Raw genomic sequence first — 18,005 nt, forward strand, 5'->3', positions numbered from 1 at the left:
AACCCCCAGCCCCTCCAGCTGCTCTGGCTACATCACTCCTCAATCCCCAGCCCTCCAGCTGCTCTGTTTACCCCTCTCCTCAACCCCCAGCCCCTCCAGCTGCTCTGTTTACCCCTCTCCTCAACCCCCAGCCCCTCCAGCTGCTCTGGCTACATCACTCCTCAATCCCCAGCCCTCCAGCTGCTCTGTTTACCCCTCTCCTCAACCCCCAGCCCCTCCAGCTGCTCTGGCTACATCACTCCTCAATCCCCAGCCCTCCAGCTGCTCTGTTTACCCCTCTCCTCAACCCCCAGCCCCTCCAGCTGCTCTGGCTACATCACTCCTCAATCCCCAGCCCTCCAGCTGCTCTGTTTACCCCTCTCCTCAACCCCCAGCCCCTCCAGCTGCTCTGTTTACCCCTCTCCTCAACCCCCAGCCCCTCCAGCTGCTCTGGCTACATCACTCCTCAATCCCCAGCCCTCCAGCTGCTCTGTTTACCCCTCTCCTCAACCCCCAGCCCCTCCAGCTGCTCTGGCTACATCACTCCTCAATCCCCAGCCCTCCAGCTGCTCTGTTTACTCCTCAATCCCCCCTCCAGCTCCTCACCCTCTCCTCAACCCCAGCCCCTCCAGCTGCTCTGTTTACCCCTCTCCTCAACCCCCAGCCCCTCCAGCTGCTCTGTTTACCCCTCTCCTCAACCCCCAGCCATCCAGCTGTTCTGGCATTTGCTCTGATACACACTAACAAAGGAGCACTTTGTCAGAACCTCAACTAGCCGCGTGCCAGTATCTATATTTGCTCCCTGACCTAAAGGTTTCCCGGGGCTCAAGGTGAGCGGGAACTGAACCCATAAGAACTGAAAACCCACCAATGGAATCTGGGTGGCATGACAACAGGGTCTTGTCTCAATACAAATCGATCCAAGTAGGCTACTTCAGTACAGCTTGTAAACCAGTGCAATTGACCTCCATTCTGAACTAACGTTGCTTTCAAAATATTGCTGAATCTTTTAAGTTGATTGACCTTATAACTCGACAAAGGACAAAATCATAATGGATCATTTAATGTGTCTCCCAGTGCCATTTTCACATATTTGACAACATTGCGGTCGTTAGGCATGTGCATTTGGGGGATGTCATGTGAATGGCACTAATGAATAATTTGACATGAGGAGGGCTGCCCTGCCTGGCTGGCTCCTCCTCCATAGCATCTCTGTCACTGCCCTGCCTGGCTGGCTCCTCCTCCATAGCATCACTGTCACTGCCCTGCCTGGCTGGCTCCTCCTCCATAGCATCTCTGGCACTGCCCTGCCTGGCTGGCTCCTCCTCCATAGCATCACTGTCACTGCCCTGCCTGGCTGGCTCCTCCTCCATAGCATCTCTGTCACTGCCCTGCCTGGCTGGCTCCTCCTCCATAGCATCTCTGTCACTGCCCTGCCTGGCTGGCTCCTCCTCCATAGCATCTCTGTCACTGCCCTGCCTGGCTGGCTCCTCCTCCATAGCATCTCTGTCAGGGTACAGAACAGTCAGCATCCTTCCCTGCAATGCTCTTTATTTTGGCAGAGGTCCTTTGGACTCTCTGTTTTTCTGGTCATCAATCATTGAGATTCATTTGAAGGGAAATTACACAGGGGTCTGTGTTGGCCAGGAGCAGTTCTTTGCTGCCTGTACTGGAGGACTGTGGGGATGTTGGAGGACTGCCCTGACCTGTCACCATCAGACAGGTCCTCTGTCCTCCTCATCTGGTGGCAGATCAATGTGCTTTAGTTTAACCAACTGCTCAGTCCTCTGTGGTGTGTGTTACCATGGCAACTGTATTTCTCTATATAAAGGCATGACAAGGAATGACAAAGAAGTTGGCCCGAAGCTGAGACCAAGCTACTGTCCACCCACTCTGTCCCAGCTTCCAGACTTTCCCTGTCTCTGTGGCTTACTCTCCTCTCCCTTTTCCCCCCAAACAAAGCCCGGCTACTTACAGTACTTCTGCAACAGTACATTCCTGCTCTGCTGCATTGCAGAGTCCTCTAGTTTTAATAAGATGCACGGAAGCCCTGCTGGAGGCTTTGATGTCTTTTATATTTGTCTATTTCAGTACATGATGAAAGATGGATATGGGCCACTGGTTGTTGCATGGTTCCCATGATGTGCTGATGTAATGGGCTGAAATTATTATTGGTTTGGAGTCCACTCCTACTGGCGTACTCATGGCTAACTAGTGGCTGTATTTTAGTGCTACGGTCTACAGTAGTACTAGTCCATAGGGTTCTTCCTATTCATTACAGAATGGGGCTTTAAGATATTATACTATCATCCATTTTTAGACGTGAACTGGGGAGCTAATATGTCTTGCTTTGGTAGTTTACAATGGCTCAGCCAGGCAGCCGTAGGCACAACCTTTCGTTTCCCCACGGTGTTTCTAAGTGTGTGTGACTGGCCGTGTGTGTGTGTGTCCTATGAATCAAATTGTGTTTGTCAAATGCTTTGTAAACAACAGGTGTAGACTAACAGTGAAATGCTTACTGATGGGCCCTTCAACAAGGCAGAGAGAAACAACAGGTGTAGACTAACAGTGAAATGCTTACTGATGGGCCCTTCAACAAGGCAGAGAGAAACAACAGGTGTAGACTAACAGTGAAATGCTTACTGATGGGCCCTTCAACAAGGCAGAGAGAAACAACAGGTGTAGACTAACAGTGAAATGCTTACTGATGGGCCCTTCAACAAGGCAGAGAGAAACAACAGGTGTAGACTAACAGTGAAATGCTTACTGATGGGCCCTTCAACAAGGCAAGGAGAGAAACAACAGGTGTAGACTAACAGTGAAATGCTTACTGATGGGCCCTTCAACAAGGCAGAGAGAAACAACAGGTGTAGACTAACAGTGAAATGCTTACTGATGGGCCCTTCAACAAGGCAGAGAGAAACAACAGTGAAAGGTGTAGACTAACAGTGAAATGCTTACTGATGGGCCCTTCAACAAGGCAGAGAGAGAGAAACAACAGGTGTAGACTAACAGTGAAATGCTTACTGATGGGCCCTTCAACAAGGCAGAGAGAAACAACAGGTGTAGACTAACAGTGAAATGCTTACTGATGGGCCCTTCAACAAGGCAGAGAGAAACAACAGGTGAAACAACAGGTGAAATGCTTAGACTAACAGTGAAATGCTTACTGATGGGCCCTTCAACAAGGCAGAGAGAAACAACAGGTGTAGACTAACAGTGAAATGCTTACTGATGGGCCCTTCAACAAGGCAGAGAGAAACAACAGGTGTAGACTAACAGTGAAATGCTTACTGATGGGCCCTTCAACAAGGCAGAGAGAAACAACAGGTGTAGACTAACAGTGAAATGCTTACTGATGGGCCCTTCAACAAGGCAGAGAGAAACAACAGGTGTAGACTAACAGTGAAATGCTTACTGATGGGCCCTTCAACAAGGCAGAGAGAAACAAGGACAAATGTATAAATAATAACACAAGGAATAAATGCACAATGATTAACAATAACTTGGCTGTATTCACGGGTACCAGCATGTGTCCATGTGCAGGGTACGAGGTAATGGAGGTAGATATGTACATATAGGATAAAGTGACTAGGCAACAGTGTAGATAACAGATAGTAGCAGAGGCAGTCCATGTGCAGGGTACGTCCATGTGCAGGGTACGAGGTAATGGAGGTAGATATGTACATATAGGATAAAGTGACTAGGCAACAGGGTAGATAACAGATAGTAGCAGAGGCAGTCCATGTGCAGGGTACGAGGTAATGGAGGTAGATATGTACATATAGGATAAAGTGACTAGGCAACAGGGTAGATAACAGATAGTAGCAGAAGCAGTCCATGTGCAGGCAGTCCATGTGCAGGGAGGTAATGGAGGTAGATATGTACATATAGGATAAGTCCAGTGACTAGGCAACAGGGTAGATAACAGATAGTAGCAGAAGCAGTCCATGTGCAGGGTACGAGGTAATGGAGGTAGATATGTACATATAGGATAAAGTGACTAGGCAACAGGGTAGATAACAGATAGTAGCAGAGGCAGTCCATGTGCAGGGTACGAGGTAATGGAGGTAGATATGTACATATAGGATAAAGTGACTAGGCAACAGGGTAGATAACAGATAGTAGCAGAGGCAGTCCATGTGCAGGGTACGAGGTAATGGAGGTAGATATGTACATATGATAAAGTGACTAGGCAACAGGGATAGATAGGCAACAGATAGTAGCAGAAGCAGTCCATGTGCAGGGTACGAGGTAATGGAGGTAGATATGTACATATAGGATAAAGTGACTAGGCAACAGGGTAGATAACAGATAGTAGCAGAAGCAGTCCATGTGCAGGGTACGAGGTAATGGAGGTAGATATGTAGGCAACAGGGTAGATAACAGATATAGGTAAAGTGACTAGTGGCAACAGGGTAGATAACAGATAGTAGCAGAGGCAGTAGCAGAGGCAGTCCAGGTAGATATGTACATATAGGATAAAGTGACTAGGCAACAGGTAGATAACAGATAGTAGCAGAGGCAGTCCATGTGCATATAGGATAATGGAGGTAGATATGACTAGGCAACAGTGTAGATAACAGATAGTAGCAGAGGCAGTCCATGTGCAGGGTACGAGGTAATGGAGGTAGATATGTACATATAGGATAAAGTGACTAGGCAACAGGGTAGATAACAGATAGTAGCAGAGGCAGTCCATGTGCAGGGTACTAGGTAATGGAGGTAGATATGTACATATAGGATAAAGTGACTAGGCAACAGGGTAGATAACAGATAGTAGCAGAGGCAGTCCATGTGCAGGGTACGAGGTAATGGAGGTAGATATGTACATATAGGTAAAGTGACTAGGCAACAGGGTAGATAACAGATAGTAGCAGAGGCAGTCCATGTGCAGGGTACGAGGTAATGGAGGTAGATATGTACATATAGGATAAAGTGACTAGGCAACAGGGTAGATAACAGAGAGTAGTAGCGAGGTAAGAGGTAGGCAGTCCATGTGTCCAGGGTACGATGTAATGGAGGTAGATATGTACATATAGGTAAAGTGACTAGGCAACAGGGTAGATAACAGATAGTAGCAGAGGCAGTCCATGTGCAGGGTACGAGGTAATGGAGGTAGATATGTACATATAGGATAAAGTGACTAGGCAACAGGGTAGATAACAGATAGTAGCAGAAGCAGCGTATGTGAAAAAAACTTGTTAGTGTAAAATTGGTTAATTGGTTACTTGGTAACTTTAACTAACTATTTATCAGTCTTATGGCTTGGGGATAGCAGAGGCAGTCCATGTGCAGCATATAGGATAAAAGTGAGTAATGTACAACAGGTAGATAACAGATAGTAGCAGAAGCAGTCCATGTGCAGGGTACGAGGTAATGGAGGTAGATGTTCAGGGTGCTGTTGGTTCCAGACCTGGTGTACTTGCCCTGCAGTAGCAGAGAGAACAGAATATGAGTTAGACCTACTGCAGCCTTTTATGAACCAGGACGCCTTTCAGAAAACATAATGCCCAGTAAGATGTATGAAATGGTTCTTGGAACACACTGTGCAGTACAATGTTTAGAAGAATCACTCTGAAGCACTTCCTTTGTTCCCAAAGTCTGCAATTCCAATACAGTTGTGGTCATTTTGTTGTAGAAATGTATGTAGTTTGAATAAGTAAGATAGTCCACACATACTGTTCTGCTTCTCTAAGTGTCATTTCTAGGCAACAGGGTAGATAACAGATAGTAGCAGAAGCAGTCCATGTGCCTCTCTCATATAGGATAAAGTGACTATCCTTCAGACCAGTCTGGCTCCAGCACCACACTGTCCTTCCAGCCACTGCGCTCCCAGGGTGCCCTCCCCACGGCCCACGTCATGCCCTCGCCCTCTTCCGGCTCGAAGCTCAGCACGGTACTCTCCCCTGGGGGCAGCCCCTGGTCCTCCTGCCAGCTGCCCTCGCCCCTCGACAGCCCCCTGGACATGAAGGACCCCCGGCCCGTCAGCCCCTGGTCCTCCTGCCAGCTGCCCTCGCCCCTCGACAGCCCCCTGGACATGAAGGACCCCCGGCCCGTCCGACGCTGGTCCTCCCTCACCCGCCTCAGCGTCCAGGAAAAGTCCAGCCCCGTGGGACGGGCAGCATACCGCCCTGACCCCCACGGTTCCCTGGACAGAGGCATGCTCTACGGTTACAGGCAGGACCCTCTGCGCCCCACAGAACCCTACCTATCCCAAGGGCTCCACCTGCGCTCCCCAGGGGCTGAGGCCCGGTACAAATACCCCCTAAGTACTAAGACAGACTCTCACTCGGCCTGCTCATCTCCGCTCAAACCCAACACCTTAGACCTGACCTACAGTGCCTTACCGGAGACCAAGCACCCTGGCGTCGGGCTGACGGTACCCAGCCAGAGGGGCCTGCCACTGGGCCACCAGGCAGTAGGAGGGTCCCCCATCCAGCCGGCGGTGAGGACCCAGATGTGGCTGAGTGAGCAGATGGAGTACCGGCCTCCCGGACCTGGGACAGAGCTATGTGGGGGCTTGTCGGCCTGGCAACAGGAGCAGCAGCAGAGAGAGAGGTTGCGTCAGGAGGCCGAGCTCAACCAGGTGAGAGGAGGGGATGAGGAAGGTGTATTTCACCATTATTTAACCAGGTAGGCCAGTTGAGAACACCATTATTTAACCAGGTAGGCCAGTTGAGAACACCATTATTTAACCAGGTAGGCCAGTTGAGAACACCATTATTTAACCAGGTAGGCCAGTTGAGAACACCATTATTTAACCAGGTAGGCCAGTGGAGAACACCATTATTTAACCAGGTAGGCCAGTTGAGAACACCATTATTTAACCAGGTAGGCCAGTTGAGAACACCTTTATTTAACCAGGTAGGCCAGTTGAGAACACCATTATTTAACCAGGTAGGCCAGTTGAGAACACCATTATTTATTTAACCAGGTAGGCCAGTTGAGAACACCATTATTTAACCAGGTAGGCCAGTTGAGAACACCATTATTTAACCAGGTAGGCCAGTTGAGAACACCATTATTTAACCAGGTAGGCCAGTTGAGAACACCATTATTTAACCAGGTAGGCCAGTTGAGAACACCATTATTTAACCAGGTAGGCCAGTTGAGAACACCATTATTTAACCAGGTAGGCCAGTTGAGAACAAGTTCTCATTTACAACTGAAACCTGGCCAAGATAAAGCAAAGCAGTGCGACAAAAACAACAACACGGAGTTACACAAACAAACTTACAGTCAATAACACGATAGAAACATCTATGTACAGTGTGTGCAAATGTGAGGTGAAATAATTACAATTTAGCATTAATACTGGAGTGATAGATGTGCAGGTGATGTTTTCCAAGTAGAGATGGGGTGCAAAAGAGCAAGAAGATACATAACAATATGGGGATGAGGTAGTCGGGTGGGCTATTTACAGATGGGCTGTGTACAGGTACAGTGATTGGTAAGCTGTCTGACAGCTGATGCTTAAAGTTAGAGAGGGAGATATAAGTCTCCAGCTTCAGTACATTTTTGCAGTTGGTTCCAGTCATTGGCAACAGAGAACTGGCAGGAAGTAGGCCACAGTATCTGTTAGACACCTAGTCAGGGGACTCTGTCAAGGGAACTGAAGGCTGTTAGTTTGTTGTTGTGGGTGTTAACCTGACAGATTTTCACCACAATATGTGATGAGTCTGTATTCAAAGCTGGTCAGTATTTCCCTCCAAATTGTGCACGTTCATGTAGGACTAAATTTGAGGGCATGGCACCCTCTAGTGGGCGTCTGAGGCGTTGACGTTTTTCCTATAGACCAAAGATAAAAGTTGCACCTGCATTCCATAATTTTAACGAAGTCCTTACAATTTTCAATGAAGACAGACAAATGCTTTATAGTTTGTGTATTTTATCTTTATTTTATAACATTCTTTAGAAAATGCTGTTGTGCGACATAAGAAAGTGTAAAGTGGAGCCAGCGCCTGCAGACAGTCAACACTACAACAGTTCTGCAGTGGTCATGCATGTTTCTTCACACTGCAGAGAGCATCCCTGTGTTTAGCTGGAGGTGTTTGCTCTATTTACTCTGTTCATTACTCTGCCAAAACAAACCAACTACTACTACTGAACACGAAAACATTATCACTACAGCACACAGTTATGTTCGGATATTGTAGTAACAATATTACATATTTCACTGAAAGGTTTACACGCTTAGGCTGTTACGTACCCATGTTTATTCAGCCAAGTATCTGTTGTACTTATCAGCTACTAGTTCAAGAGCAACCTGAGTCTCCAAAGGGAAGGAGCCTAGGCTTCACTCAACAGTTACACAAACAACTCATAACACACGGAAAAGGACGGTCGGTGTCTGGCTTTAACCGTTTTCAGTTACATTTCAGTTGTCATTTGTAACATGTGCTTTGGTCCTAATAGCTTAGAATAGTCGGTGACTGTGAGCGTTAAAGCTTTGAAAATGATTGTTCTCTATGGCTCATATCAACCACAACTCTAGAATGAGGAACAGAGAGCATGGGTTTATCTCTGTGCTCAGTGCCCTGGCCAGAAGTAGATGGTGGTGCAGTTTGGTGATTCTACCACTAGAGGGAGGTAAACTAAATGTAAAGGAGGGCGTTCTATTGATCATGCCATGTCAATGTTATTTCATTTCTTTACCATCTGTGGGTGGAGTTTCATCCTCCTGTTAATTGATATTTTGAATCTTGCCATCCCATGTAACGATCTCATGGAATCCCAAATTCTTTTCTACTCTCCAAAAGCTCACAATGTTTAGTTCTACTCCCAACAGGTTCAATGGCCTTTATTCAGTGATTTTTGATGTGAACTGTTGAATAATAATTAGTTGAAGCCATTGTGTATTTATATGATCAAATCAGAGGTAGAGGGACTCCCATCAGACCCTGTGGCCCTTGGGGACTGGAATTGCTCAACCTATGCCATGAGGTCATACTGTATGTCAGAGGTTACATGAGTTTGACCAGGACAAGCATGAGGAGCAGCATGATGACGATGAGGAGGAAGTTGAGCATCAGGTTGAGGCCGCGGTTGTTGACCAGGTCCATGGTTTCACTCGACATGGAGAGGCTGGGTTGAGGCTGCAAATGCCCCAGGCAGAGTGATCAATTCTGGGCAAAGCTCTTCAGTTAAGAGGGTAATTCTGGAGGTGTCCTCAGGAAGACCAGTGATGGAGATGGTTTGATGGATCGTTACACCCCCCCTGCTTAGCCCTCGCTGTGCTGTGGTGGTTGTTGGTTCAGCTACATAGGTCTGGGAGGGAAAACAGGGGCCCAGTGAGAGACTGGAACACTTACACAGACATACACATGATCATCACCCACATTACAAGTCTGATTCCCCTGGGTTAATATGGTCAGTAAGTTTATTTTGTCTGTCTGTGCGTGTCTCTGTGTGTGTGCTTGTGTGAGCGTCTGTGCTTGTTTGTGTGTGTGTGTTTTTGTCTGTGCTTGTGTGTGTCTGTGCTTGTGTGTGCGCATGCGTGTGTGTGTGCACGTGTGTGTGCGTGCTTGTGTGTGTGTGTGTGCTTGTGTGTGTGTGCGTGCTTGTGTGTGTGCGTGCTTGTGTGTGTGTGTGCTTGTGTGTGTGTGTGCTTGTGCGTGCGTGTGTGTGTGCGTGCGTGTGTGTGTGTGTGTGTGTGCGTGCGTGCTTGTGTGTGTGTGTGCTTGTGTGTGCGTGCGTGTGTATGTGTGTGTGCGTGCGTGTGTGTGTGACTAGCCCAGTGTAGCCAGGTGGCAGCAGGCGTTGAGTTCTAGTGAGAGGTAGCAGAGACACTGTGGTGGTGACATGATGTGGAGCACGGATGACAGACCTACAGGAGGGTGACGTGTGTGACACACAACTGACATAAACTGCATCTGAGACCAACAACCTTCTACTGCAAATTCACACACGGCACCTTTATAGTGTTATAATGAGTGGTTATAGTTGTGCCATTAAAATCAGGCAGAATTTATTAAACTACAAAAACAGAATCTGATCTTATTCTACACAAATTCCTTTCAAATGAAAACCAGTTTACAAGATACTAGGATAATCTCCATGTTTGCCACCCAATCCCCTCCTCCCCTTCCCTTCCATTGTTTGGCCCTCTTGAGAGGTCATGACCCTGTTGGGCTGTAGCCCCTCCCGGCCCCTCTGAGGCCCTCACATCAACAACACGATGATGTAGATGAGCAGCAGGCAGATGAGGATGAGGCTGAAGTTGACAAAGAGCTCCTGCAAGTTCTGCTTGGCCTGGGGGGGCACGTCCACCACCATGGAGGCCCTGCGGATGGCCGAGCGCATCGTGTGCTGCACCTTCTCCATGCTGGGGCTCGGTGCTGGGCAGTGAGAGGGAGTGAAGGGGCGAGAGTGCACTCTAGTGGTGGCCGCAGGTTAGTGCAGGACAGGTGTACAGAGAGGTGGTGCAGATGATAGTGTAGTGGTGGGGTGGGTGATGGAGGGAGGTGGTGGAGGTGACAGGAGTGGTCCTGGTGCCCAGGGGCCTGATGGAGCTGAGCTGGGGGTTGGGGGCAGCAGAGAAGGTTGAGTCAGTGAGCATGCAGAAGACACAAACATAAACACACTGTGGAACGGAGTCAGGAGGAAATGATCAGTCACATACTGTTCATTACTTAAAGGGTTGAACTGAAGGACACATTTTTCTCCACCCCTAACCCATTATGGCCAACGACAGGAATAATAATCAAACACCACTCACTTTGGGGGCCTCATAACCTCAGGCTTTATAATCTATCACAGATCTCCTATCTCCAGTGATTCTGCTCTCGAGTCTGGCGTGTTTGGACGGTTCTGCCCTCCTCTCAGACGATACAGAGGGGAGGTTAATAGATTGATGATAAAATGGACTCCAGTCTTCTCACATAATTCATTCCTCTCTATAAATGATATTTTCCGTCTGGCGGGATATGGCCAATCTTATTTGAAATTATGAAGGATGCACCGCTATTCTTTCTGAAAAGGTGAACGGTTTTGTACTTTTCTCTCTAAGAGGTTTACACGTTGCTTATCGAGTCAGGAGCTAGGTTTGAACTGATGTTTGTAACCCAGGATGTTTCCGTTTGGTATTCAGGGTGTATTTGGCTTGTTTTTAAATGTGCCTTTGTGTATTTTGGTATATTTGAATACTTTCAGGGTTCTTGAAGGTGGTGATGGTTCGATGATGATTATATGTGGAACATGTGTTTCATGTACTGCACCCGCTTTAGACAGACAAATGAACTCCCCACTTCTCTGCTGCGTCTCTGACAACTATACAATGGAGAGAGTAGAAGTTGTATACGGTGTGTCTTATTGATCTGGCTCACTGCGTTATCTCAGGCAGTGCATAATATGGACGGATAAAACCTGCTGGAGATCACATGCTGGAGATCACATGCTGGAGATCACACCCCTTATTTGAACGCACACTTCTGACTGGTGATGTGACCATTCAAACATCTCAGTGGCTGAGGGGGTGCTGTTACGGACACTACTGTGGGTAAAACTCTCCGCCATTTTGTACCGGGAATATGTGCACTGCATTGTGATTGTCAGAGCAGCCCCACTTCTCTCTACTCCATCCAGACAGGCATTATCCCTCCTTCCAGACTCCTCTCTCCCCACAGGGTCTCCTCGGTGACGGGCATGCCCAGGGAAGGTGAGGGTCTGTGAGTCAGTCTCCCAGCTCTTCCCCTGGGCCCTGCTGGTTCCCTGAAGGGAGGGAGTTATTTGGTGAGGCAGTGGCCTTGCCCGCTGACAGCAGTTATCTGCCTGGCTCCCAGCTATGTGCCAGCGGATATTCTTAGGGCTGACCTTTGGCTATCTCACAGGGCTGGAGTCCATTTCAACACTAGCCAAACCTAAACCCCTCTTAAACATGCTTCTGACCTGACCCTGTGGACACCAACAGTGAGGAGGGAGGGGAACTGGGAGAGGGGTGCCAAGCATGGGCAGGGAGCAGGAGAGTGTGGATTTAATGTGTCAGAATGTTGAATCTGAGTCATCTCTAGAGTCCTGATAATAAATCTGTGATGACTAAGGCCCTTTCCTCTATCCTCTATAGCACCTGGCTTATCACTATGATCACTAGCTCTGTGATCTCCTATAGATCTCTGCTACAGAGCCAAAAACACTAAGAAAGCAGTCTGTCGCATAGCAGACAACGAAATCTCAGCTCGTAGAATGCTGCATAGAACATTATTTTCGTACATTTCTCATTTTTCGGAGTTGTTGTTTACATTCCATTGTGGTTGAGAGGAATGCTAGGCTGTTCTAAGGAGATCACTAGTGGCCACTTCACTGGAGCTTCTAGCTCTGGAGTGGTCATGAGAGTTTCCCCCCTTCATGTCAAGACAAGGGGGCATAATAAGTTCATTAATAATAACATCTCCCTTGGCACCACTAAACATGTCACCATCTACTCATTCACTGCGACCTGGGCCTTCTGAAGGGGAGGTCCAGAACCCAGCATGATGAAATGCTGAACTAATAGAGGCTGTTATTGAAACTAGGGGTGTGCCAGCACACAAGTACATGGACAAAACTAATATTTTACAGCTGCCAGTACGCATATCTCTTTCACTCAAACAGTGTGAAGCGCTGTGTGTTCTGAACAACTATTGGTTAGTTCTTCTGTCTGTCAAAAAACGGTGCAGGGTATCGGCTGAGTCTGCTGCAACGATTTAATTAGATTGGATTGGGCTCCCGAGTGGCGCAGCGGTCTAAAGCACTGCATCTCTGTGCTAGAGGCGTCACTACAGACCCTGGTTCGTTTCCAGGCGGTCTCACAATCGGCCGTGATTGGGACTCCCATAGGGCGGCACACAATTGGCCCAGCGTCGTTAGGGTTTGGCCGGTGGTAGGCCGTCATAGTAAATAAGAATTTGTTCTTAACTGACTTGCCTAATTAAATAAAGGTTAAATAGTAGGCCTACTTTGTCTGTCAACTTGGCAGTAGGCCTACTTTGTCTGTCAACTTGGCAGTAGGCCTACTATGTCTGTCGACTTGGCAGTAGGCCTACTATGTCTGTCGACTTGGCAGTAGGCCTACTTTGTCTGTCGACTTGGCAGTAGGCCTACTATGTCTGTCGACTTGGCAGTAGGCCTACTATGTCTGTCGACTTGGCAGTAGGCCTACTATGTCTGTCAACTTGGCAGTAGGCCTACTATGTCTGTCAACTTGGCAGTAGGCCTACTATGTCTGTCAACTTGGCAGTAGGCCTACTATGTCTGTCAACTTGGCAGTAGGCCTACTATGTCTGTCGACTTGGCAGTAGGCCTACTATGTCTGTCGACTTGGCAGTAGGCCTACTATGTCTGTCGACTTGGCAGTAGGCCTACTATGTCTGTCAACTTGGCAGTAGGCCTACTTTGTCTGTCGACTTGGCAGTAGGCCTACTATGTCTGTCGACTTGGCAGTAGGCCTACTATGTCTGTCGACTTGGCAGCAGGCCTACTATGTCTGTCGACTTGGCAGTAGGCCTACTTTGTCTGTCGACTTGGCAGTAGGCCTACTATGTCTGTCGACTTGGCAGTAGGCCTACTATGTCTGTCAACTTGGCAGTAGGCCTACTTTGTCTGTCAACTTGGCAGTAGGCCTACTTTGTCTGTCAACTTGGCAGTAGGCCTACTTTGTCTGTCCGTATAATTATTCCATTGCTGACGTCATTATGTGGTGATCCAAGCCCATGCTATTATTATTTATTATAGCCCAGGTACGTTTACTGGGCGTCAGTTCATTAGATAATACAATGACAAATGTTGATAGTTTATTTTGATTGTACAAATGTTAGGCACTGAGATTATCCCAATGGCCTAGGCCAAGTGTCTGGAGAGAAATGTTTGCTCCTCTCGAAAGTGAAAGTAATTACGAATACGAGTATGATAAGTATGACAAGATCAGCACACCCATAATTGAAACCCTACGGGGTCGTTGTTTGGATTTAAAACCCAAACCCGCCGTTCTTCTTCATAAAAATGTTGGTATGGTTCTAAGGAGCCAGTGGGTGAAAAACAAAGAAGAACATTCAATTGAATCAAACCTAAGAAGGAAATCCTTCTGAAGCCTGGCAGAAGCATTCCCATGCCAATAATGCTCGTGTTTTTCAAATGTTCTGCTCTCTTGGCATAGCTGCGGTGATAATAAGTCATGTGCAGGCAGGGAGAGGAAGGCTTCCAATAGGCCGTTAAACTGAACATTCCACGATGACATCACACACTAATGTAGAGGGAACTGGACATCACTGTGGTTGTGTGGCCCAGGAGAGGGCATGAGTTAGTGCCCTCCACAGGCAACAGTGACCGCCAATGTTAAACAGACCCAATTCCAGTACATACAGCAGTGTGAACTGTGGTCAATGAATGGACAACTAAAAAATGTCTGTTCTATTCAAACAAGAATCCTCTTCATATCAGCCTCTTCCACCAGGTAATATTGAAATATAGATTACAATGAAATGAGAAGTGATTATCGGCAGGCTTGGGTTAGGAGATACGTTAGGAGATAAAGCAGATTGCCTTCTTCATTTCACCGGTCACATTATTTGACATGATGAAGTTTACCGTAGTTCCCCAGAACAGTTGAGCCAGTCACGTTTTTGTTTGTAAATAGCACAACGGGAGAAAGCGGGAGCTGGGGGTCAATGCACAGCTGGACCATCATATTGTGTTAGCTTTCTACCGTGTTTGAGAAGTCAAAGCCCTTTGGATGAGATATCTGTACAGATGCTACTGCAGCTTGATTTCCTTGTGTTTTTTCTCCTCTCCTCCGTTTTCCTAGATAAATGTTGCTATATCCATAATAGCAAAGTTAACCAGCATATTGGTGTTGAGAGCAATGTGGTGGAGGCAGCAGCAGAATGAGGAGACGAGAAAACAGCCTGTGCCTTATTGTCTAAGAAAAGTGAGGAGAGAGGAAACCCCAACTAAATGATGTCTGTAATCAATATCCTAACTGTTAAACCCTTTCCTGTCCACAGACTACCCTCTCATTTCAATAAATGCACATTTCAGGCCTTTGCTAGGTGCAAATGTGTGTGTTGTGGATAGGTCATGGCTGGCCTCTGATTCGTGTGTGTGTCTCGTGCTGTCAACTACTTTGTATGTTTAGACAGGACGACAGTTATGTTCGATACTGTTTTGCCCCAGACTGCAGTTCACCGTTGTCTCGGGATATATTTTTGATAACAACACTATTGCGTATCAGAAAACCATCATTACTCTCCAGACAAGTATAACTTTTCATGTATTTTTGTGAGTTTCTTTATCTATTTGAACTCCTGTTAGAGCTGGACCCAGTGATTACATTTAAGAGACTTTTTGGAGCCCTCCAAAAAATGCATTGTTATTAGTTTCAAATGAATGTAGATAATATCATTTTAGCCCAAGTTTAGCTGGAGCTGTATTACCTTTTTCCCCTCTTCTCCTTACTACAGAGAAAGTTGACATTCCCACAGACAAATCGTCATCAGGATTGTGTTCTTACCTGCTCCAGAGGGGTGGATGGATTAATGAATAGATGGATGGGTAGATTCTGCTCTGGAGGTCACAGACAGTCTGGCGAGGAGGCTGGGAGAAAGGCTGTGAGTCCAACAGGCGAGAAGGTTCTCTGGCAGCTCTCTACGCTATGTCATCTAGTTTATGGGAGGAAAATCAGATGGGCGGAGAGTAGAGAATAGAGAGGGGGAGAGAGAGGGATGTAGCTGCCTGGGGGGGGGGGGGGAGTGGCATCACTGTTATGGGGTCTGTTTATCCTTCTATTGTGGAAGAGGAGGCATGGATGGGCCAACCCCCTCACCTGGCATATATAGGTTAGTACCACTGGGTTTGATGTTATCAGGACTGGTTCTCTTCCTCCCTCTCTAGGAAGAAGCCTGCTGCTGGAGGACCTAAACCATCTGAAACCCCTGAGGAGTTGTGCCTCTTCACAGTCTTGTCTGCTAATTAGGTTACACCGGGTCGTTCTGAAAGGACAAATGTAGGCTGATTATCACTCATGAAAGTCATGAGCAGCCACAGTTGAAAGGCACAACGTCGTGGTGGTTGTTGGTTTCTCAGGAGAATGTCCATGAACGGCTGGCTATATTCTGTTGCTTATTTACATGCTGAAATGACTGTTGCTGTTGATGTTCTTTTTCTCTCTCACGAGAACGAATCAGTGTTCTTGGAAAGTCTCCTGAGAAAAGAATCATCAACAACATTGCTTACTGGTTTCTTATTGAGAATTCATTTTGCCAGATGCAGTTTGTTCTCCATCAGCGTTTCTGGCTTCCAGTCAAGCAGGTTTGGATAGCTTGTCTCATAGCTGCAGCTCCAGTGTGAGCATGCTTCCTAACCCACATAGACCCTGTTTGTGTTTGAAGGATTGTCTAGTGCTGTTTCATGCAGTCAGTCCTCTATGCCATGTATCAGAGAAAACACAGTGGTCATCAATCTCTCCAGGGACTCTGGATCTGGGAACTTTCCTGCACCGTTTTTCAGCCCCAAAACATAAACACTATCCTGCCTTTTTGGCTCTTCTGTCTTCCTTAAAAGGAGATTTGAGCTGGGTCTTGACTCAATCAAAGCAAGCTCCAAAATGCCTGTTGCTTTGGACAATGAGGAAGGGCTTTAGGGTGACATGCTTCGTCCCTGTTTCCTGTGCATCAGGGGGGGTACTGTTCTTGGCACCCCCTCCTGCGGTGGCACAGGTATGCCCTCACATGCTGGATGCCAGCGGTCGGTGCCCTTCATTAGAGGTTTAATGAACCATGTCATCCAAGCTGTGGCTTACTGATTGTACTCTCCACACACACCCACTGGAGCAGAGAAACAAAAACACGCACGCACACACGCACACACACCCACTGGAGCAGAGAAACAAAAACACACACGCACACACACCCACTGGAGCAGAGAAACAAAAACACACACGCATACACATACACCATTCATACCAATCTATGCAGGGCTTTGTCCCAAAGCTTGCTATCCCTGTCCCTCAAATCCTCTCATCTTGTGGGGGATTGAGAGAGAGAGAGAGAGAGACACACACACAGACACAGAGAGAGAGTGGTGTATATCAGAACATATTGTTTAGCTAGTTCATTAAAGTCCAAGCACGAGTGTGGTTCTCGTTAACTGTGACCCGCGGTCTTTGGGTTGGTTTGCAGCCTGTGTTTAGTGCATGTAACAGCCGTGTGTATGCGTAAACACAGAGCGGAGGGTAATAAGCAGGACACAGTGTGTTGCAGCTGGCATGGCAGTGCCCCCTGGCTGTGTGTGAAGGCCAAGGCCATGCTTTAGGAGCAGAACATCCCCATCTCTCGGCTCCGTGTCCCAGACCACACCGCTCTATCCCTCACCTGTCAACACACGGGCTCCTCCCAGCCTGGTGCCTTATTGTTCCTTCGGGCTCTCTGTTTGTGTGTGTGTGCGTGTTCGTACACGTTCACACACACTTTGAACCCTTTATACTCGTGACAATTAGCCTATATTGATAGGGCTAAATTGACATTTGTATTACAGAATAAATATGAAGTGCATTTTGACTCCCGAGTGGCGCAGCGGTCTAAAGCACTGCATCACAGTGCTACAGACTCTGGTTTGATTCCAGGCTGTCTCACAACCGGCCGTGATTGGGAGTCCCATATAGGGCTGCTCACAATTGGCCCAACGTCGTCCTGGTTAGGGTTTGGCCGGGGTAGGCCGTTACTGTAAATAAGAATTTGTTCTTAACGGACTTGCCTAGTTAAATGAAATAAGCATGGTAGCAATTTAAAGGGACCAGTTTGGATATTATGGGAATATTATTAGACCTGTGAGGACACAACAATTCACCTGACGACACAAGACTGAATCCAAACATCACACTGTGCATTTTACTTTCATGTAATTTTCAGCTGATTTGTTGATAACAAAATCTGAACATATTCTGGATACATTCAGTAAGATGATAAGACCATTTCTGGAAAATGTGGGATAGGTGCAACATAAGACCAAAAGATGACAAGGGTTTGAGTGAGAGGACTCGCTGGTGTCTCCATGTG

At 47.3% G+C, this 18,005-nt stretch overlaps 2 protein-coding genes across 4 annotated transcripts in view; one reads left to right on the forward strand and one right to left on the reverse strand.

Moving 5' to 3' along the window:
* The window catches only part of LOC115107730 (centrosomal protein of 85 kDa-like), a 94,849-nt gene that overhangs the window by 47,303 nt on the left and 29,541 nt on the right, over positions 1-18,005 (forward strand). For both annotated transcript variants that reach the window (XM_029631313.2, XM_029631312.2), the window contains exon 3: positions 5,769-6,568. In XM_029631313.2, coding sequence (XP_029487173.2) covers positions 5,769-6,568 — 800 coding nt within the window. The remainder of the gene's footprint in view (positions 1-5,768; positions 6,569-18,005) is intronic.
* Positions 7,854-17,567, reverse strand: pln1 (phospholamban 1). 2 transcript variants are annotated; one of them, XM_029631316.2, is made up of 3 exons: positions 15,464-15,661; positions 10,148-10,498; positions 7,854-9,249 (listed from the first exon to the last, which is right to left on the reverse strand). In XM_029631316.2, the coding sequence occupies exons 2-3, from the start codon at positions 10,303-10,305 to the stop codon at positions 9,240-9,242; spliced, it is 168 nt and encodes a 55-aa protein (XP_029487176.1). In that variant the 5' UTR covers positions 10,306-10,498; positions 15,464-15,661; the 3' UTR covers positions 7,854-9,239. The 2 variants fall into 2 exon arrangements, 1 of the variants encoding a protein (XP_029487176.1); XR_003860256.2 differs by lacking the exon at positions 10,148-10,498 and having other exon boundaries at positions 15,464-17,567.

The sequence above is a fragment of the Oncorhynchus nerka genome, linkage group LG24, assembly GCF_034236695.1.
Source record: "Oncorhynchus nerka isolate Pitt River linkage group LG24, Oner_Uvic_2.0, whole genome shotgun sequence".
NCBI classification, from domain to species: domain Eukaryota; kingdom Metazoa; phylum Chordata; class Actinopteri; order Salmoniformes; family Salmonidae; genus Oncorhynchus; species Oncorhynchus nerka.

What these genes read in the sequence shown, in the direction of transcription:
- pln1 (XM_029631316.2), bottom strand. Translation starts at nt 10,305, where the DNA reads ATGGAGAAGGTGCAGCACACGATGCGCTCGGCCATCCGCAGGGCCTCC.